Source organism: Palaemon carinicauda, chromosome 42 (genome assembly GCF_036898095.1).
Source record: "Palaemon carinicauda isolate YSFRI2023 chromosome 42, ASM3689809v2, whole genome shotgun sequence".
NCBI lineage: Eukaryota > Metazoa > Arthropoda > Malacostraca > Decapoda > Palaemonidae > Palaemon > Palaemon carinicauda.
The window spans coordinates 2,690,589-2,713,026 of NC_090766.1; the positions used below are offsets into that span (position 1 = coordinate 2,690,589).

The following is a 22,438-nucleotide window of genomic DNA, read 5'->3' on the forward strand; positions in this document are numbered from 1 at the left end:
TACTTCTGTAACCCTTGATCGAAGGAGCTGATAGGGATTTTACGTTCCTTAGATGTAACAGGAAGTCAGCAATCTGGGTTACAGTGGTACTGGTTGAGGAAAACTGCATTGGCCTTGCACCAGCTTCGGAAGACTTCCCATTAAGACTGATAGACTCTGAGAGTGGATGTCGTCCTTGCTCTGGCAATCGTTCTGGCTGCCTCCTTCGAAAAGCCTCTAGTTCTTGAGAGACTTTCGATAGTCTGAAGGCAGTCAGACGAAGAGCGTGGAGGTTTGGGTGTACCTTCTTTACGTGAGGTTGACGCAGAAGGTCCACTCTAGGAGGAAGAGTCCTGGGAACGTCGACCAGCCATTGCAGTACCTCGGTGAACCCTTCTCTCGCGGGTCAGAGGGGAGCAACCAACGTCAACCGTGTCCCTTTGTGAGAGGCGAACTTCTGAAGTACCCTGTTGACAATCTTGAACGGCGGGAATGCATACAGGTTGAGATGGGACCAATCCAGCAGAAAGGCATCCACGCGAACTGCTGCTGGGTCTGGAATCGGAGAACAATACAAGAGGAGCTTCTTGGTCATCGAGGTAGCGAATAGAACTATGGTTGGCTGACCCCACAGGGCCCAAAGTCTGCTGCAAACATTCTTGTGAAGGGTCCACTCTGTGGGGAAGACCTGACCCTTACGGCTGAGGCGATCTGCCATGACATTCATATCGCCCTGAATGAGCCTCGTTACCAGCGTGAGCTTTCGATCTTTGACCAAATGAGGAGGTCCCTTGCGATCTTGAACAACTTCCTCGAATGAGTCCCTCTCTGCTTGGAGATGTAAGCCAAGGCTGTGGTGTAGTCGGAGTTCACCTCCACCACCTTGTTAAGCTGGAGGGACTTGAAGTTTATCAAGGCCAGATGAACTGCCAACAACTCCTTGCAATAGATGTGAAGTGTCCTTTGCTCCTGATTCCATGTTCCCGAGCATTCCTGTCCGTCCAGTGTCGCACCCCAGCCCGTGTCCGATGCGTCCGAGAAGAGACGGTGGTCGGGGGTCTGAACAGCCAAAGGTAGACCTTCCTTGAGAAGAATGCTGTTCTTCCACCACGTTAGAGTAGACCTCATCTCTTCGGAAACAGGAACTGAGCCCGTCTCTAGCGTCATGTCCTTTATCCAGTGAGCAGCTAGATGATACTGAAGGGGGCGGAGGTGGAGTCTCCCTAACTCGATGAACAGGGCCAGCGATGAAAGTGTCCCTGTTAGACTCATCCCCTGCCTGACTAAGCATCGGTTCCTTCTCAGCATGCTCTGGATGCATTCTAGGGCTTGGAAGATCCTTGGGGCCGACGGACAAGTCCGAAAAGCTCGACTCTGAAGATCCATACCCAAGGAAACAATGGTCTGGGATGGAACTAGCTGAGACTCCTCAAAATTGACCAGGAGGCCCAGTTCCTTGGTCAGAACCATAGTCCATTTGAAAATCTCCAGACAGCGACGACTTGTGGGAGCTCTTAAAAGCCAGTCGTCTGACGGAGCCGGACACAAGATCATGATACTGCTGCACAGTCTATAAACTGTCAATCATGGGCAAGCGAGGAAGTACAGTGACAACCCGAATCTGTCTAGACTATCTGGGTCGTACAGACAACTCCTTAACGGGTTGCTGAGGTAGCCGCACTGCGTCACAACAAGTCCCTTCTGTTGGTTGTTGAACGTCTTCCCCGTGACACATTGACTCCGTAAACAAAAAATCCTCTAACAAGGACTAAGCTTGGACTGCATGTCATGCAACACAGCTCAAGGTCTATGGGAGCAGGTGTGGTAACAGACGGGATTAGCGGCTGAAGTGGAACCATTACCTTCCCTGTAAGCATGTTATGCTTAAATAAAAGTCCATAAGAGGTTATGCAGCTAAAGGCTCCCTCCAAATGACAGAGTCCTCAAGGGAATATCAGAAGGAGGGAGAAAAGAACTTTCTCATCTACAGGGACCTTATCCTAGAAAAGCTAAGTTCTCTGAGTGAGGGTTCACTGGTGCAAAAGCAGCAGACTAGAAGGCAACGTTATGAAACTGCTTGACAGTCTAGTGAGTTGGCAACAACCCAAGATATGTTGAGAAGCATGCGGTAAGGTATGCAGAGTATGATGAATGCAGAGTATGCTGTATGCAGAGCATGCTGTATGAAGAGCATGTTGTATGCAGAGCATGCTGAATGCAGAGCATGCTGTATGCAGAGCATGTTGTATGCAGAGCATGCTGAATGCAGAGCATGCTGAATGCTGAGCATGTAGTAAGCAGAGCCTGCTGTAAGCAGAGCCTGCTGTAAGGAAAGCAGAGCGTGTGCATGGCGTTTAACATTCTCAGAAATTCCATGACCAGTGCTAGAGTGCTTTATGCATGCTTGCATGGGGTTTAAAAATCAACATAATGTTTACCTTACATTCATAACTCATGATTCATATTTTTGCCATGGTTTGAAAATGGAGGTAAGGTATGCTGAACAGCAGAGTCAGAACGAGCTGGAACAACAACAGTGGAAGGTGCAGAAAGTTCCTGTTCCTGTGGTATGAGTGGAGCGTGAAGAGACCGAGGTTGCGCAGAACAAGGTAAAGTTCCCGCAAGCAGAGGTGTCTGAGGCGCAGGATCAGGGTGCACGGGTTGAGCTCGGTGCAGCAGCTGAGGAGACTGACTCACAGGTGGAAGAGGTTGTACCTCCACCGAGAGTTGCACCACCGGTGGAGCAGCCAGGGGAGGAGGAGGAAGAGTGGAGTAATCCTCCTGATCCCAAACCAAAGGTTGCCTTAAAGAAGGCTGAGGCTGAACAACACTGGGAACAGCGAACACAGAAAGAGGTTCAACATCGTACGCCTGGCAGATGGTGCTGCGACTGGGTGCAGCGAGTGCAGGCGGGTTGAGCACAGGCTGAACGGGTGCAGGTGGAGGTGCAACACTCTCAGCCCGACACTCACGCAACAGGTCCGAAAGCTGTGCTTGCATGGACTGTAGTAGAGTCCACAACATCGTACGCCTGGCAGATGGTGCTGCGACAGGGTGCAGCGAGTGCAGGCGGGTTGAGCACAGGCTGAAAGGGTGCAGGTGGAGGTGCAACACTCTCAGCCCGACACTCACGCAACAGGTCCGAAAGCTGTGCTTGCATGGACTGTAGTAGAGTCCACAACATCGTACGCCTGGCAGATGGTGCTGCGACTGGGTGCAGCGAGTGCAGGCGGGTGCAGCACAGGCTGAACGGGTGCAGCCGGTTGGTGCACCACCGGTGCAGGCGGGTGCAGCACAGGCTGAACGGGTGCAGGCGGTTGGTGCACCACCGGTGCAGGAGGAGGAGGAGGTGCAACACTCTCAGCACGACACTCACGCATCAGGTCCGAAAGCTGTGCTTGCATGGACTGTAGTAGAGTCCACAACATCGTACGCCTGGCAGGTGGTACTGCGATCAGGTGGAGCGAGCATAGGCGGGGGGAGTGTAGGCGCACTCTCAGCCCGACAAACTGATGACTGAGGAGAGTCAGAGCTAACCCAATGACTGCATCCGGGTTGTTGAACTTTACTTCGTACGTCTGGCATAGGTCTGGACTTACGTTTAAGAGGTCTTGAGACCTGAGACCAGCGTTACTCTGCCTATATTTTCTCCTCTAAATCTCTTCTGCAGACGAGCAAAATAAGGGCTCAATCGTCTGCGGGTGGGAGTGACGGTCTCGGTAAGACACGCCCACAACCACCGAGGATACTTCTGTGCGCCGATCAAGGCCTGCCGAACCCTTTAATCCTTCGACATTGCTTCTCCCCTGGGCTTGGGAGCTTGCAAGAGGTCCCGGACTGGGAGGACGACTGGCGCGCACAAAAGTACCCTCACGCATAACACTGACATACTTTGCGCTAATCACTTATCACTTTGATTTCTGTTTGCACTTATTTCACTGAACTCGAAACTTTAAGTGGTTTGTACCTGAAAACACGCAATTCTATCCTTCTCAAAAGTTAGTAATTGCGAAAACAGAATTACAATGTAACAGAAAAATCTAATGAAAGAAAATTCAGTGGCTGGAAAGAGACTAAACACTAGATCACTCTAGAAACGTTTAGTTTCTTCCCCTAAAGAGACTAGGGATAAGAGCAAAACGATAACGACGTTACTCGTACGCCTGGCAGGCTTGAGGGAAACGTTTATCCTCTTTCTCCCTCCGTCTCTATCTCTCTCTCTTGACTTAGAACCTGAGAGAAGAGCCCAATCATATATATCGTTAAAACATATTATTGTTAAAGGAAAAAACTGAAATATTTCCCAAAAAGAAAAGTTCCTTATTAGGATCAAAACCATTAAGTTAAGAAAGAATGAACAAAACGCTAGACACGGTTACTCTTACTGCAATGTGAAACCGTGAACATTCTTTCTCTATCGTAACGATAGAGTGCAAGTTGAAACGTTCTGAACGTCAACAACTGCCGAGACAAACAAAACGTTAGTTCAACTTTGAAAAAGTACGAGACTATCAAAGAAATTCTTTCAAAGACCTTAAAATAGCATAATATGTTAACAGGTAAAACCGAAATGACGGGCTCACGATAATTAACTTCGGTACCAAGAAAAGACCGCCTACTATTAGGAAGGTCGAATATAAACAAATATAAAAATTAATTTTAATAAGTTTATAATAAAAGGAAGTTAATCGAAGAGGCCTATAAGAGGCGGAGAGATATAAAATAAATCTATAACTTTTGTTAAGCAAAATTAAGAAAAAGAGTCTATACTCTCTTAGACACCAACACTTCCGTCTAAGGGAAGGGTCGGCCATTGAAAGGTGAACGAGAGTTCATGCTCTCTTCGTCACCAAAATTAATCAAATTAATTCCAAAAGCTAACTAAGCTAAAATAGAAGTTTCCAGTAAAGCGACAGCCGAAATCAAAGAGAAATACTTCACCAAAGTCGTGAAAATACTCCAAGAACATAAGCGTATCCCAGAACGTCTTGTCAGAAGCACGACAGAGGAATAATTGAGGAGGTGTCAACAAGAAGTACTTGAGTACCTGGCCACAGGTGGCGCTGGTAAGTACACCCCCTTCTAGTATTGTGATAGCTGGCGTATCCCTCCATAGAATTCTGTCGGGCAACAGAGTTGACAGCTACATGATTATCGGGTAAGTTTAATATTGAAAAATGATAATTACAACACCAAACACAAACTCCATTAGGCTTCAAAGTAACCTAATTTCATGTAGCATATTTTTTTCTACTTTTCATAAACTTCAGTCGATGTCTCGTAGGATTTTTATACAGGAGAGGGGGTTCCCAGCCCCCTCGTCCCGTCCCTTTTAGTCGCCTCTTACGACATGCAGGGATAACGTTGGCGCTATTCTAATTTTTATATGCCCCCGCGGCCACAGGGGGCATGGATGGTGGATGGATGGTGTGAAGAAAGCTCTGGGTGATAAGAGGATAGATGTGAGAGAGGCAAGAGAGCGTGCTAGAAATAGGAATGAAAGGCGAGCGATTGTGACGCAGTTCCGGTAGGCCATGCTGCTTCCTCCGGTGCCTTAGATGACCGCGGAGGTAGCAGCAGTAGGGGATTCAGCATTATGAAGCTTCATCTGTGGTGGATAATGTGGGAGGTTGGGCTGTGGCACCCTAGCAGTACCAGCTGAACTCGGTTGAGTCCCTGGTTAGGCTGAAGGAACGTAGAGAGTAGAGGACCCCTTTATGTTTTGTTTCATTGTTGATGTCGGCTACCCTCCAAAATTGGGGGAAGTGCCTTTGGTATATGTATGTATGTATGTATGTATGTATAAACTTCAGCTCATCACTTTCAGCACAGAACTTCCACAATTATCTTTCTAAACTCCACAAGTCAGACACTTAACGCTTGCGCTGCTTTCAAGCTTTTCAACAATAACTTTTTTTTACTTCAAATGAACATAAATTCTTTATCTTTCTTTTCACTATTAGCTATAAGCGTATATCCAGACTTTGTCAGCATTTTGAGCATATTTCAAAAGACGCAGCAAAAAGGTTACTATTGCAACTGTTAACAGCAAAGTGATATCATGTGGACCGCTGTACTTGGTGGACCCTCTCCTGCATTGGATATTTTTTTTTTTTTGCAATTTCAAGAATTTTGGATTTTAGAGGCTTTCAGCAAACGGAATTTAGGATAAAGGACTCTAAACCCGTACAGTACTGTATTGGACTTTTGGCTAGGAGTACATCTATATTTCTGTTACAAATGGTTTTTTAATGAAAACAATTTGTTTTATTGCTAAAAAGCAATTTTCAAATATTACGAAGGCGGGCCAGGTGCCGCACGCAACCTTAATTACTTACTTTTTCATCAAAAATTCCTGGGAAAGATATTATTTTAGTAACCCATACAGAGTAACACCACAATTTTCTATTTGTTTATTTTACGATTATGCTGATAGGTGTACTGTATAAAGTTTACACTGGCTGCACATTAAAGCAAGAATAGAGTTTAAAATAAGTACAATAACCCATCAAGTTACCAGAACTGGACATCCAAAATATCAGGGAGAATTGCTACATATTGTACAGCCAATAAATCGTGTTGACACGAGAATAGTTATAAATGGTTTCAAATTATTGGAACCTAGATATATGTCTACTATAGGCTCTATAGCCTTTAAATATGTAGCCCCAAGACTATACAATAAGTTCCCATTAGACATCTGAAAGGTTGAAGAATTTAGGGCTTTCAAGAGGAAACTGAAGACTTTCTTGTTCTCTAAGTGCTTTGATAGCGTGGATTTCACAATAAACGATCAATATGTAGTGTGATATGTTGAATGCTTTGGAACAAACATAAAATGAATGTGGTGGTCCTGTAGAGAGTAAGGTTCTTCTGCTGTATAGGACCAGAAAAGCAGACCTTAAGGTAAAGTAAGATTACTAAATACTGTATGCCAATAGGGTAAATTTGCCCTAAAAATAAGTAAAGAAGATATTGTGTTAGCCACATATGATATCTCCCACAGCTGAAAACAAAGTGGCTACTTAGTGATGAGCTGAAGTTTATGAAAAATAGAAAAAAATGCTACATAAAATTAAGTTAGTTCGAAGGCTTGATGGAGTTTGTGTTTAGTGTTGCAATTATCTTTTTAAAGCAGCGATTGTATGAATCTGGCAAGTATAAGACGTCATTTCAATTGCATTTTAATTATGGGGGGGGGGGGTCCCAACCCCCAGTAACTGTCGACACCTCCAAGTTCAAGCCAAGCTGAAAACTTACACTTTATATTCTTATAGAAAAAGATGGCTTAAATAAAATACTGTATATGAAGCAAAGTAAAGTATACATATGGTGCCTTACCTGTTATAAGGCATACATTTTCTAGTGACAAAAATAGGATACTTACCCATTTGAAAGCAGGAGCCCAAAAGAAAACAGTTTTAGGACCTGCAAAGATACATTCAATTAGCCTTAGATTGTGGATGATCCAGGATAGCATGATGTGCAAATTCTTTAAATCTTGGGTCATATAACCCTTTTACCCCCAGGCTATTTGGAAATTTCCAACCCTTAACCCCCAGGAGGTTATTTTTTTTCCCAGCACATTTTGCAGTATATTTTTTTTTAAATTGCTCTAACAGCCTTAATTTTTGTCATAGAGAGGTCAGGTTGGTCTCATTGTCTTGGAAAATGCCTGAATTTTCTCAAAAACTTATCAAAAATATGAAAAAAAAATTTTATAGCATTTTTTTGCAAGGACGTACCGGTACGTCCATGGGGGTAAAGGGATGGCTTTTGTGAAACGTACCAGTACGTCCTTTGGAGGTGAAAGGGTTAAAATAAAATCTGCATTGGAAAATTATGAAGCATAATTCTGAGATAAACTTGCACGTACCACACTATGGCACATGATGTCAATATTTTCTAGAATTCAACTAATAAAACTTGAACAGCTACCTAAAAGATGTCAAAAGTCACATAGTAAGAAAGTAAGCTAATTCAGATCTTCTATTTTTCTAATTATTCAAGAAAAATGTTATTTTCATTAGTAAAATAAATTTTTGAATATACTTACCCGATAATCATGTAGCTGTCAACTCCGTTGCCCGACAGAAATCTACGGACGGGATACGCCAGCGATCGCTATACAAGAGGGGGGTGTACTCACCAGCGCCATCTGTGGTCAGGTACTCCAGTACTTCTTGACAACACCACCTCAATTTTTTCCTCGGTCCACTGGTTCTCTATGGGGAGGAAGGGTGGGTCAATTAAATCATGATTATCGGGTAAGTATATTCAAAAATTTATTTTACTAATGAAAATAACATTTTTCAATATTAATCTTACCCGATAATCATGTAGCTGATTCACACCCAGGGGGGTGGGTGAAAACCAGTGTACATGTTAATCAAGAAGCTAAGTATCCCGTATTTCATTTTATCAGTTATTCAAAATAACAAATGAAATTATAAGTACCTGGTAAGGAAGTCGACTTGAACCATTACTCTGCCTTTAATAAGTACGTCTTCCTTACTGAGCGCAGCGGTCCTCTTAGGAGGCTGAACAACTCTTAGGTGCTGAAGTATAAAGGGCTGCAACCCATACTAAAGGACCTCATCACAACCTCTAACCTAGGCGCTTCTCAAGAAAGAATTGACCACCCGCCAAATCAACTAGGATGCGGAAGGCTTCTTAGCCTACCGTACAACCCAAAACAACAATAAAAGCATTCAAGAGAAAGGTTAAAAAGGTTATGGGATTATGGGAATGTAGTGGCTGAGCCCTCACCTACTACTGCACTCGCTGCTACGAATGGTCCCAGGGTGTAGCAGTTCTCGTAAAGAGACTGGACATCTTTGAGATAGAATGATGCAAACACTGACTTGCTCCTCCAATAGGTTGCATCCATAATACTCTGCAGAGAACGGTTCTGTTTGAAGGCCACTGAAGTAGCCACAGCTCTCACTTCATGTGTCCTTACCTTCAGCAAAGCAAGGTCTTCATCCTTCATGTGAGAATGAGCTTCTCTAATCAGAAGCCTTATGTAATAAGAAACTGCGTTCTTAGACATAGGCAGCGAAGGTTTCTTAATAGCACACCATAAGGCCTCTGATTGTCCTCGCAAGGGTTTTGACCTTTTAAGATAGTACTTAAGAGCTCTGACAGGGCAAAGTACTCTCTCCCGTTCGTTACCCACCAAGTTGGAAAGGCTAGGAATATCGAACGATTTAGGCCAAGGACGTGAAGGAAGCTCATTTTTTGCCAAAAAACCGAGCTGTAAGGAACATGTAGCCGTTTCCGATGTGAAACCTATGTTCCTGCTGAAGGCGTGAACCTCACTTACTCTTTTGGCTGTTGCAAGGCAGACGAGGAAAAGAGTTTTGAGAGTGAGGTCTTTGAAAGAGGCTGACTGGAGAGGTTCAAATCTAGATGACATAAGGAACCTTAGGACTACGTCTAGATTCCAGCCTGGAGTGGACAACCGACGTTCTTTAGAGGTCTCAAAAGACCTAAGGATGTCCTGCAGATCTTTGTTGGAGGAAAGATCCAAGCCTCTGTGGCGGAAAACCGCTGCCAACATACTTCTGTACCCCTTGATCGTAGGAGCTGATAGAGATCTAACATTCCTAAGATGTAACAGGAAGTCAGCAACTTGGGTTACAGTGGTACTGGTAGAGGAAACTGCATTGGTTCTGCACCAGCTACGGAAGACTTCCCACTTAGATTGATAGACTCTGCGAGTGGATATCCTCCTTGCTCTGGCAATCGCTCTGGCTGCCTCCTTCGAAAAGCCTCTAGCTCTAGAGAGTCTTTCGATAGTCTGAAGGCAGTCAGACGAAGAGCGTGGAGGCTTGGGTGTACCTTCTTTACGTGAGGTTGACGTAGAAGGTCCACTCTTAGAGGGAGAGTCCTGGGAACGTCGACCAGCCATTGCAGTACCTCTGTGAACCATTCTCTTGCAGGCCAATGGGGAGCAACCAGCGTCAGCCGTGTCCCTTCGTGAGAGACGAACTTCTGAAGAACCCTGTTGATGATCTTGAACGGCGGGAATGCATACAGGTCGAGGTGGGACCAATCCAGCAGAAAAGCATCCACGTGAACTGCTGCCGGGTCTGGAATCGGGGAACAGTACAATGGGAGCCTCTTGGTCATCGAGGTAGCGAACAGATCTATAGTTGGCTGACCCCACAGGGCCCAAAGTCTGCTGCACACGTTCTTGTGAAGGGTCCATTCTGTGGGGATGACTTGACCCTTCCTGCTGAGGCGATCTGCCGAGACATTCATATCGCCCTGAATGAACCTCGTTACCAGCGTGAGCTTTCGACTTTTTGACCAAATGAGGAGGTCCCTTGCGATCTCGAACAGCTTCCTCGAATGAGTCCCTCCCTGCTTGGAGATGTACGCCAAGGCTGTGGTGTTGTCGGAGTTCACCTCCACCACCTTGTTTAGCAGGAGGGACTTGAAGTTCCTTAAGGCCAGATGAACTGCCAACAACTCCTTGCAATTGATGTGAAGCGTTTCCTGTTCCTGGTTCCATGTCCCCGAGCATTCCTGTCCGTCCAATGTCGCGCCCCAGCCCGAGTCTGATGCGTCCGAGTAGAGATGAAGGTCGGGGGTCTGAACAGCTAATGAGAGACCCTCCTTGAGAAGAATGTTGTTCTTCCACCACTTTAGAGTAGCCCTCATCTCTTTGGAAACAGGAATAGAGACCGCCTCGAGCGTCATATCCTTGTTCCAGTGAGCTGCCAGATGGTACTGAAGGGGGCGGAGGTGGAGTCTCCCTAACTCGATGAACAGGGCTAACGATGAAAGAGTCCCTGTTAGACTCATCCACTGCCTCACCGAGCATCGGTTCTTCTTCAGCATGCTCAGGATGCACTCTAGGGCTTGGTTGATTCTTGGGGCCGACGGAAAAGCCCGAAAAGCTCGACTCTGAATCTCCATTCCCAGGTAAACGATGGTTTGGGAAGGAACGAGCTGGGACTTCTCTAAATTGACCAAGAGACCCATTTCCTTGGTCAAATCCAAACTCCATCTGAGACTCTCCAGACAGCGACGACTTGTGGGGGCTCTTAAAAGCCAGTCGTCTAAATAAAGGGAGGCTCTGATGTCTGCCAAGTGAAGGAATTTCGCAATATTCCTCATCAGTCGCGTAAACACAAGGGGTGCCGTGCTTAGGCCAAAGCACAGGGCTTGGAATTGGTACACAACCTCTCCAAAGACGAATCTCAGAAAAGGTTGGGAGTCTGGATGGATGGGAACGTGAAAGTAGGCGTCTTTCAGATCCAACGAGACCATCCAGTCCTCCTGCCTGACCGCTGCTAGGACCGACTTCGTTGTCTCCATAGTGAACGTCTGCTTGGTGACATAAGCATTGAGCGCACTGACGTCCAGCACCGGTCTCCAACCTCCTGTCTTCTTGGCCACCAGGAAGAGACGGTTGTAAAAGCCCGGGGATTGATGGTCCCGGACTATCACCACTGCCTCCTTCTGTAACAGGAGCGACACCTCTTGATGTAACGCTAGCCTCTTGTCCTTCTCCTTGTAGTTGGGAGAGAGGTTGATGGGAGATGTGGTCAGAGGGGGATTGCGGCAGAACGGAATTCTGTAACCCTCCCTTAGCCACTTGACAGACTGAGCGTCTGCACCTCTTCTTTCCCAGGCTTGCCAGAAGGTCTTGAGTCTGGCTCCTACAGCTGTCTGGAGAGGAGGGAAGTCAAAGCTTGCTTTTCGTGGACTTGGCACCTTTCTTGGACTTGCCCCTGTGACTGTCTCCACGGGAACTTCCTCGGCTGGGGGCTCTGCCACGAAAGGGCGGAATGAATCTGGTAGCAGGTGTATCAGCTACAGGGGTGCGGTAAGATCTCGGCACTGAAGGTACGATTTTAGCCTTACGTGCTGAAGAGGCCATGAGGTCATGCGTATCTTTCTGAATAAGAGCCGCAGCCATCTCCTTGATTAGCTCCTCCGGAAACAGGAACTTGGAGAGAGGAGCAAACATCAACTGTGACCTCTGGCAAGGGGTGATACCAGTAGATAAGTAGGAGCATAGATGTTCCCTTTTCTTGAGGACTCCTGAGACAAAAATAGAAGCAAGTTCGCCAGAACCATCGCGAATTGCTCTGTCCATACAGGACATGATCAGCATGGCCGAGTCTTTGTCAGAAGGGGCAGTCTTCTTGCTCAAGGCCCCCAGGCACCAATCGAGGAAATTAAAAATTTCGAAGGCGTGAAAGACTCCCTTCAACAAGTGGTCCAGATCAGAAAAAGTCCAGCAGACCTTGGAGCGTCTCATAGCCGACCTACGGGGAGAGTCAACCAAACTTGAGAAGTCGGCCTGGGCAGAGGCAGGGACCCCCAAGCCTGGTTCCTCTCCCGTGGCATACCAGACGCCCAACTTAGAAGCCAGCTTAGGAGGAGGAAACACAAAAGATGTCCTTCCCAGTTGCTGCTTGGACTGCAACCAATCCCCTAAAACCCTCAAAGCTCTCTTTGATGATCTGGCGAGGACAAGCTTGGTGTAGGCAGACGTAATAGGCTGCATGCCTAGAGAAAACTCGGATGGGGGAGAACGAGGGGTTGCAGAAACGAAGTGTTCAGGGTATAACTCTCTGAACAGAGTCAGGACCTTACGAAAGTCTAATGAAGGTGGCGACGACTTGTGTTCCTCCACATCAGAAGAAGGATCATCCAGGTGAGCAGCTTCATCCTCAGAAACCTCATCTCCTGAGAGTTGAGAAGCGAGAGGTAACGGTATAGCGGCATGCTGAATGGCTGAATCCTGTAGAACGGGTGCATGCGCACTTGCGGATCCATCATCACGCCTCTGCTGAAGAGGATGAGGGCTGGCAATGACAAAGTCATGAGGCTGAGGTGAAGGAGGTTCTGCGGAGGTCTGAGGAGCAAGCGTGGTCAGAAGCGAATGCTGTAAGGCATGAGGCTCATGCTGCATGGTATGCGGTTCGTGTTGAATGGGAAGAGGCTCATGCTGCGAAGAATGCGGCTGCTGCATGCGTTGAGGAGGCTGCCTCATGGCATGAGGTTCCTGCCTCAAGGGTTGCGTCTGCCTCAAGGGTTGAGGAGGTTGCTGCGCAGAGAGAGGCTCTTGCCTCAAGGGTTGAGGCGGTTGCCGCATAGCATGAGGCTGCTGCCTCATGGGTGGAGGAGGTTGCCGCAACGCATGAGGCTCCTGCCTCATGGGTGGAGGAGGTTGCCGCAACGCATGAGGCTCCTGCCTCAAGGGTTGAGGAGGTTGCCGCATAGCAAGAGGCTCCTGCCTCAAGGTAAGAGGAGGTTGCTGCATAGCGCTGGTACCTGGCAACTCCCAATGCGGCAGCTCACGCATGGAGGCAGGAGGAGCCTCAACATCATACGTCTGGCAGGGTGGACTGCGCAGAGGTGGAGGAGCGCTCGCAGGAGGAGGTGTGCTAACCTTCTCTGCCTGAAACTCCTGCATCAAAACCGCAAGCTGAGACTGCATTGTCTGCAGCATAGACAACTTGGGATCAACAGAAGTTGGCTGCCTCATAGCATGAGGTTCAGCAGAGGCCTGTTGAGGCATCGCCTTACCTCTCTTAGGAGGTGTGCAGTCATCAGATGACTGCGGCAAGTCCGAACTGGCCCAGTGGCTACACCTGGGCCGTTGGACTCGCTCGGCTGGGACCTTACGTTTAAGAGGTCGTGAGACCTGGGTCCAGCGTTTCCTCCTGGAAACATCTTCCGCAGACGAGGAATTTAAGGGCTCAATCGTCTGGGAGTGGAAGTGACGATCTCTATCAGATACGCCCGCAACCACTGAGGATACAACTGTGCGCCGATCAAGGCCTGCCGAACCCTTTTGCCCTTCGACTTTGCTTCTCCCCTGGGCTTGGGAGCTTGCAAGAGGTCCCGGACTGGGAGGACGACTGGCACGCACAGAAGTATCCTCATGCGCAACACTGACACTGACACTAGGCACAGCACTGGCACTAACACTTCCCACTGCACTTTTCACTTTAAGTTCCTTGACATCTGCCAAGAGAAGATTGTGGTCACTCACTAAAGACTCCACCTTATCACCTAGAGCCTGAATGGCACGTAACATATCCGACATATCAGGCTGAGCACTCGTAATAGGTTCGGGGGTCACCACCACAGGGGAAGGAAAAGGTTGAGGATCATGGGGGGAGGAATAAACCAAAGAGCGAGAAGAACTCCTCCTAACTCTCTCCCTCTCTAACCTAGTCGTATACTTGAGGAATTCATTAAAATCGAATTCCGAAAGCCCAGCACATTCCCCACATCGATCTTCCAACTGACAGGATTTTCCCCTACAGTCGGAACAAACGGTGTGAGGATCAACCGAGGCCTTCGGAAGACGCCTATTACAAGTCCTAACACTACATCGCCTTTGTCTAGGAGCTTGAGAGTGGTCGGACATCTTGAATTTAGAGAACAGTCAAGGGGGAATTCCAAAGTAAAGCAAAGATCGTTAACCAATAAATCAATTTAATTCCAAAAGCTATCTAAGCTAAGGGAAAAGCTTCCTGTATAGCGAAGGCTAAATTTTAGAGCAATACTTCACCAAAAACGTGAACAAAGACTCCAAAAACAACAGCGTATCCATGTAGGTCTTGCCGGCGGCACGACAGAGGAAAAATTGAGGTGGTGTTGTCAAGAAGTACTGGAGTACCTGACCACAGATGGCGCTGGTGAGTACACCCCCCTCTTGTATAGCGATCGCTGGCGTATCCCGTCCGTAGATTTCTGTCGGGCAACGGAGTTGACAGCTACATGATTATCGGGTAGGATTAATATTGAAAACCAGATTATTCTGACACCATATTGTTATAGTTATTATATGAGTATTGAACTCCAAAGTTATAGTCATTTGAAATAAGAAGCCTATATTGAAATATCAAATGTGCTTAAAAACATAGTCACCCATATCAATCTACTCATAATTAGACAGTTTGGTTAAAGTTTTGATAACCAGCACAATATAGCCATGGATACATCACAATCACATATGAATTGGAATGGGAACAGATGCCTTGCACACACTATAACCTATTCAAGTCAAACCTCTTTCCAAGTATACGGCCCTTCCAAGTTTGAATTTACCGGAATTCCATCTGCAGAAAATATACAGGCACTCGACTTAAGCCTCCAAAGATTATTACATTTTGATAAATATTTACTATTGATTTTATAGTATTGATTATTATTAAGTAAAAGCTACAATAATTTTACCTGCCTAAGCATAATACAGTGAAAGCAAGATTCCTCATCTGTTGTACTTTTCATCATCGTTTCATCATTTCTTTTTTATACCATCAGTTAAGTTGCTCAACAAATAATGAAATTATATTTGCACATTCTAAAACACTAAAAATGTAGTCCTAAAGTGCAAAACCACAAATTTTAAAAGTAATTTGTATTTTTCTTCACTATACAAACCTGAGCTCTTTAATAATACAGTAGTATATTTCTAATTTGGCTGGAACTTTAGCTTTTAAAATTTATAACGAGATGTAGTTACTGGCAGGCAGAGCAGACATGCCTTGCCCCAAGCTCCCCTACCCTCAGTCAATAAACCAAGTTGCCACTTTGACCTTCAACTAGGTGTTGAGGGGTGGCTGAGGCAGGGAATGAGACTTGATACACTGTTTTGTATGGTTAGGAAAAATACAAATCATTTAAAAAATTTGTGATTTGTTCCTACACGCATACAAACCCTCGACCTTTAAAAGGAGACATCCTTAGGGTTGATGAAGCTCCACCAAAGGTGATATGTTAATCATTGGCAGTTTATATTACGGCTTGCTCCAGCTTGTATTGAGTTTTGACAGTTAGCTCCCTTACAATGGAAACAAAATTTATCTGCTGATGAAGGTATGTAATTCTGAGCATATAAAACATCTTTATCCATTAATACACTTAACATCGACAAGGCCAAACCCACAGCACTTGTAATATTGCATTGCTTGTGGATGAAATTTCCTGACAGCAATGTTCAAGCGTCATCTTAATATAATCAGGTTGATAAGGTGTTAAAATGTTATTTTCATTAGTAAAATAAATTTTTGAATATACTTACCCGATGATCATGTAGCTGTCAACTCTGTTGCCCGACAGAAATCTACGGTCGGGATACGCCAGCGATCGCTATACAGGTGGGGGTGTACACAACAGCGCCATCTGTGAGCAGGTACTCAAGTACTTCTTGTCAACAAGAACTCAATTTTCTCCTCGGTCCACTGGTTCTCTATGGGGAGGAAGGGCGGGTCCTTAAATTCATGATCATCGGGTAAGTATATTCAAAACTTTATTTTACTAATGAAAATAACATTTTTCAATATTAATCTTACCCGATGATCATGTAGCTGATTCACACCCAGGGTGGTGGGTGGAGACCAGCATACATGTTAACAAAGAAGCTAAGTATCCCGAATCTTATTTTAGCCGTTATTCAAAATAACAAACATAAAATAAATAAGTACCTGGTAAGGAAGTCGACTTGAACCATTACTCTGCCTTTTTAAGTACGTCTTCCTTACTGAGCCTAGCGATCCTCTTAGGATGCTGAGCGACTCCTAGGTGCTGAAGTATGAAGGGCTGCAACCCATACTAAAGGACCTCATCACAACCTCTAATCTAGGCGCTTCTCAAGAAAGAATTTGACCACCCGCCAAATCAACCAGGATGCGGAAGGCTTCTTAGCCTTCCGGACAACCCAGAAATATTTCAAGAGAAAGATTAAAAAGGTTCTGGAATTAGGGAATTGTAGTGGTGGAGCCCCCACCACTACTGCACTCGTTGCTACGAATGGTCCCAGAGTGTAGCAGTTCTCGTAAAGAGACTGGACATTCTTAAGATAAAAGACGCGAACACTGATTAGCTTTTCCAAAAGGTTGCGTCGAAAATATTTTGCAGAGATCTATTTTATTAAAAGGTCACGGAAGTTGTGATAGCTCTAACTTCGTGTGTCCTTACCTTCAGCCAAGCTTGGTCTTCCTCATTCAGAAGGGAATGAGCTTCTCGTATTAAGTCTGAAAATAATAGGATAAAGAATTCTCTGACATAGGCAAAGATGAATTCTTAACTGAACACCATAAAGCTTCAGACGGGCCTCGTAAAGGTTTTTAAAATAGAACTTAAGAGCTCTTACAGGACATAATACTCTTTCTAGTTCATTTCCAACCATACGATAAGTTTGGAATAACGAACGATATTGGTCAAGGCCGAGAAGGCAGCTCGTGTTTGGCTAGAAAACCAAGATGTAGAACATGTAGCCGTTTCGGATGAAAATCCGATGTTCTTGCTGAAGGCATGAATCTCACTGACTCTTTTAGCTGTGGTTAAGCATATCAGGAAAAGAGTCTTACAGGTGAGATCTTTCAGGGAGGCTAATTGAAGTGGTTCGAACCTGTCTAACATAAGGAATCTTAGAACCACGTCTAAATTCCAACCAGGTGTAACCAAACGACGCTCCTTCGTGGTCTCAAAAGACTTAAGGAGGTCCTGTAGATCTTTATTGTTGGAAAGATCTAAGCCTCTGTGACGGAAGACTGATGCCAACATGCTTCTGTAACCCTTGAAAGTGGGAGCTGAAAGAGATCGCTCTTTCCTCAGATATAAGAGGAAGTCAGCTATATGAGTTACAGAGGTACTGGTCGAGGATACGGATACTGACTTGCACCAGTTTAGGAAGATTTCCCACTTCGATTGGTAGACTCTAAGGGTGGATGTTCTCCTTGCTCTAACAATCGCTCTGGTTGCCTCCTTCGAAAAACCTCTAGTTCTCGAGAGTCTTTCGATACTCTGAAGGCAGTGAGACGAAGAGCGTGGAGGCCTTGGAGTACCTTCTTACGCGTGGCAGACGTAGCAGGTACCACCCTTAGGGGAAGAGTTCTGGGAACGTCTACTAGCCATCGAAGTACCTCGGTAAGTTATTCTCTCGCGGGCCAGAGGGAAGCAACTAGTGTCAACTTTGTCCCATCGTGAGAGGCGAACTTCTGCAGTACCTTGTTGACAATCTAGAACGGAGGGAATGCATATAGATCTAGATGAGACTAATCTAGTAGAAAGGCATCTAAAAGAACCACTGCTGGGTCCGGGATAGGTGAGCAAAGTATTGAGAGCCTCTTGGACATCGAGGTTGCGAAGAGATCTATGGTTGGCTGGCCCCAGGTGACCCAAAGTCTCTTGCATACATCTCTGTGGAGGGTCCAATATGTTGGAATTATTGTCCCTTCCTACTGAGACAAACTGCTAAGACATTCAAGTTGCCTTGGAAGAAATTGTTACTAGTGAAAAGTCTAGACCTGTTGAACAGGAGAGGAGGTCACTAGCGAACTCGCACCATGTCAGAGAGTAGGTCCCTCCTTGCTAGGAGATGAACATCAAAGCAGGGAGTTGTCCGTGTTGACCTCCATTACTTTGTCTTGAAAGAGAGACCTGAAGCTTTTCCAGGTCAGACGTACTGCCAGAAGCTTCTTGCAGTTAAAATGCATTGTCCTTTGACTCGAGTTCCATAATCCCGAGCATTCCCTACCGCCTAAGGTCGCACCCCAGCCTACGTCCGATGCGTCTGAGAAGAGAACGTGGTTGGGAGTCTGAACAGTCAGGGGAAGACCCTATAAAAGGTTGATAAAGTCCTTTCCTCAGGTTAGACCAGACTTATCTTCCGGAAACCGGGATCGAGACCGCTTCTAGCGTCTTGTCCTTTTCCAGTGAAGAGCTAGATGAAACCGAAGAGGACGGAGGTGTAGTCTTCCAAGTGACACCAACTGAACCACGGATGACAGTGTCCTAACCAGACTCATCCACAGCCTGACAGGGCCGTATTCCTTCTTCAGCATCTTCTGGATGGATAGCAGGGCTGGGGATTGATCTTCTTGTTCAGCCATGTTCTCATCAGAGGGTTCCTCATCCGAAACTGATGAGGAAACGGCAACGGAGTGGGCAACGTCTGACTCGCTGAATCCGGTCGCACTGGTGGATGCGTGACGGAGCCGGACACAAGATCATGGTACTGCTGCACAGTCTGTGAACTGTCAACCATGGGGATGCGAGGAAGTACAGCGACAACCCGAAACTGTCTAGACTGTCTGGGTAGTACAGACAACCCCTTATCGGGTTGCTGAGGTTGCCGCACTGCGTCACAACAAGTCACCTCTGCTGGTTGTTGAACGTCTTCCCAGTGACACACTGAACGTCCACAACCACCTCCGAGAGTAGCCTAACGTCAACATGCGACTGGCAACCCACACTGGGTCGCACCGGTGGAGGAACCATCTCAACTGGCGGACGTGAGTAGGATACCTCAGCGTCAACAGGGCGTACAACCAACCGGTAGGAAGGTCGTTGGCAAGAAGGTTCTTCTCCGTAAAAAATCCTCTATCAAGGACTAAGCTTGGACTGCATGTCTTGCAACAAAGCCCAAGGTCTATGGGAGTAGGTGTGGCAACAGACGGGGTTAGCGACTGAAGCGGAACCATTTACCCTCCCTGGAAGCATGTTATGCTTAAGTTAAAGTCCATAGGAGGCTAAGCAGCTTAAGGCTCCTCTCCAAATGACAGAGTCCTCAAGGGAATATCAGAAGGAGGGAGAACAGCACTTTCTCATCTACAGGAACCATATCCGAGAAAAGCTAGGTTCTCTCAGTGAGGGTTTCACTGGTGCAAAAGCAGCAGACCAGAAGGCAACGTTATGAAACTGCTTGACAGTCTGTGAACTGTCAAAAACTGAACTGTCAACCACAACAGGAGCGTGAGGACATACAGCACTGGTGTATAAGTAGCAGACCAGAAGGCAACGTCATGTAACTGTTTGACAGTCTGTGAGTTGGCAACAACCAAAGTTGTGTGGGGAAGCCTCAACTCCTGACTGACTAGTTAGCTGCGGGCGAGTGGCGGTAACCACAGTGTGTTGCGGAGGCTGACACACCGTGTCAAAACACGGCAGCTTGTGGTAGCTCACGCACGGCAACGGAGTGCTCTGTGTGTGGGAGTCATCATACATCTGGCAGGGTTGACTGTGCATGGGTGGAGGAGCTCTCACAACAAGAGTGTGAGAGCAGGAAGCCATGCCGGGCGCACAACCGTGGGAGGTGTAGGCGCACAACCGTGGGAGGTGTAGGCCCACGGGTGCATCGTCAACCTTCTCCGCAGTCGGAGTGTGGGAGCTGGCAACAACAAAAGCAGAGTGCTGGTGCATGGAGGGGCTGCGGTGGGTTGCGGAGCATGCTGAATGGTATGCGGAGCATGCTGTATGGTATGCGGAGCATGCCGCATGGGTTGCGGAGAATGCCGCATAGAGCTGGAACCCGGCAGCTCTACAGCACCTTCCCCCTGCTGATGCGGTAGCTCACGCATGTCAACGGAAGGTGCAGCAAGAACATGCGTCTGGCAGGGTGGACTGCGCATCGGAGGTGGAGCTCTCACAGGTGGAGTGTGGGAGCAGGAGTATCTGCTGAGCGCACAACCTCGGCGGGTTGTAGGTTAACAGGTGAATTGTCAACCTTCCAGCACAATACTCCTGCATGAAGGAGCAAGCTGAGACTGTATAGTCTGCAGCATGGACCACTAGGGTCTATGAAAGACAACAACAAACGGAGCTACTGTCCGTTGTGACTGAGGGTCTAAAACAGCTGGTGCGGCAACAGACGGAGTTACTGCCTGTTGCGGTACCACCTTGCCTCTCTTGGGAGGTGTGCAGTTGTCGTACTGCAGCGAGTCCGAACTGACCCAGTGGCTACACCTAGGCCGTTGGACTTGCGCGGAAGGGACCGACTTGCACTTAAAAGCTGCAAGATTTGGTCCATGGTTTCTGCGAGAAACCTCTTCCGCAGACGAGGAATAAATGGGCTCTCTCGTCTTTGTGTGGGTGGGGTGATCACGTCGGCAACGTGTGTAGATACACCCGAAACCACGGAGGGAAACGTTTGTTCGTCGATCAAGACCTGTGGAACCCATAAGTCCTTCGACATTACTTCTCCCCTGGGCTTGGGAGCTTGTAAGAGGTATCGGACAAGGTGAACAACTGGCACAAACAAACGAACCCTCGAACGCAACACTGTAACACTTTGCGCATATCACTTTATCACTTTTGATTTTCTGTTTGCACTTATTTCACTGAACTCGAAACTTTAAGTGATTTGTACCTGAAACACGCAATCCTATCCTTCATTAAAAGGTAGTAATTGCGAAAACAGTTTTACAATGTAACAGAAAAACATAATGAAAGATAAAGAATTCAGTGGCTGGAAAAGAGACTAAACACTAGATCAAATAAACTACGTTTAAAATCTCTCACCGCATAAAGCCTGGGAACAAGAATAAAACTCTAGAAACGTTTTACCTTCTTCCCCTATAGCGACTAGGGAGAAGAGTAAAAAAACAAGAACAACGTTACCCGCTTGAACGAAACGTTTATTCTCCTCTCTCTCCCTCCGTCTCTATCTCTCTCTCTCTCTCTTGACTTAGAACCTGAGAGATGAGGCCAATTATATATCGTTAAAACATATTATTTGTTAAAGGAAAAAAACTGAAAGGTTTCCCAAATAAAAAGTTCCTTTATTAGAATTAAAACCATTAAAGCTAAGAAAGAATGAACGAAACGCTAGAATCGGTTTACTCTTACTGCAACGTGAAACCGTGAAATACTCTCTCTCTATCGTAACGATAGAGCGCATGTTGAACGTTCTGAACGTCAACAACTGCGGAGACTAAACTAAACGTTAGTTCATCTTTGAAAACAGTACGAGACTATCAAAGAAATTCTTTCAAAAACATTAAAATTAAAAAAGTATAAATTCTTAAAAGGAAATACGATATGACGGGCTCAATGTTAATTAACTTCGGTTCCAAGTAAGGACCGCCTACTATTAGGAAAGGTCACATATAAACAAACATAAAAATTAATTTTTATAAGTTTATAATAAATGGAAAGTTAATCGAAGAGGCCTATAAAGGCGGAGAGATATAAAATAAATAGATCTATAACTTGTTAAGCAAAATTACCAAAAACCTAAACACACTTCCGTCTAAGGGAAGAGTCGGCCATTTAAAAGTGAAAGAGAGTCCATACTCTCTTCGTCACCATAATTAAATCTATCCAAAACGAGTTCAAGTTTTGAAATGAAGATAGAACCCCTGCATAGCGAAAGCTCAAAACTGGAATAGTGTACTTCACCAAAACTTTGTGAAAACAAATCCAGTTAGGGACGGCGTATTTAGTAGGTCTTGCCTGTGGCACAACAGAGGATAAATTGAGTTCTTGTTGACAAGAAGTACTTGAGTACCTGCTCACAGATGGCGCTGTTGTGTACACCCCCACCTGTATAGCGATCGCTGGCGTATCCCGACCGTAGATTTCTGTCGGGCAACAGAGTTGACAGCTACATGATCATCGGGTAAGATTAATATTGAAAAAATACTAATAAATGGCATCATTATTTCATTTTTAGTTTTTCAAGTTTAAAAATACTATGAGG

At 46.0% G+C, this 22,438-nt stretch overlaps 1 protein-coding gene across 3 annotated transcripts in view; it reads right to left on the reverse strand.

Moving 5' to 3' along the window:
* The window catches only part of LOC137633310 (mitochondrial pyruvate carrier 2-like), a 50,680-nt gene that overhangs the window by 22,262 nt on the left and 5,980 nt on the right, over nt 1-22,438 (reverse strand). For all 3 annotated transcript variants that reach the window (XM_068365533.1, XM_068365532.1, XM_068365530.1), the window contains one exon: nt 7,367-7,407. In XM_068365533.1, coding sequence (XP_068221634.1) covers nt 7,367-7,407 — 41 coding nt within the window. The remainder of the gene's footprint in view (nt 1-7,366; nt 7,408-22,438) is intronic.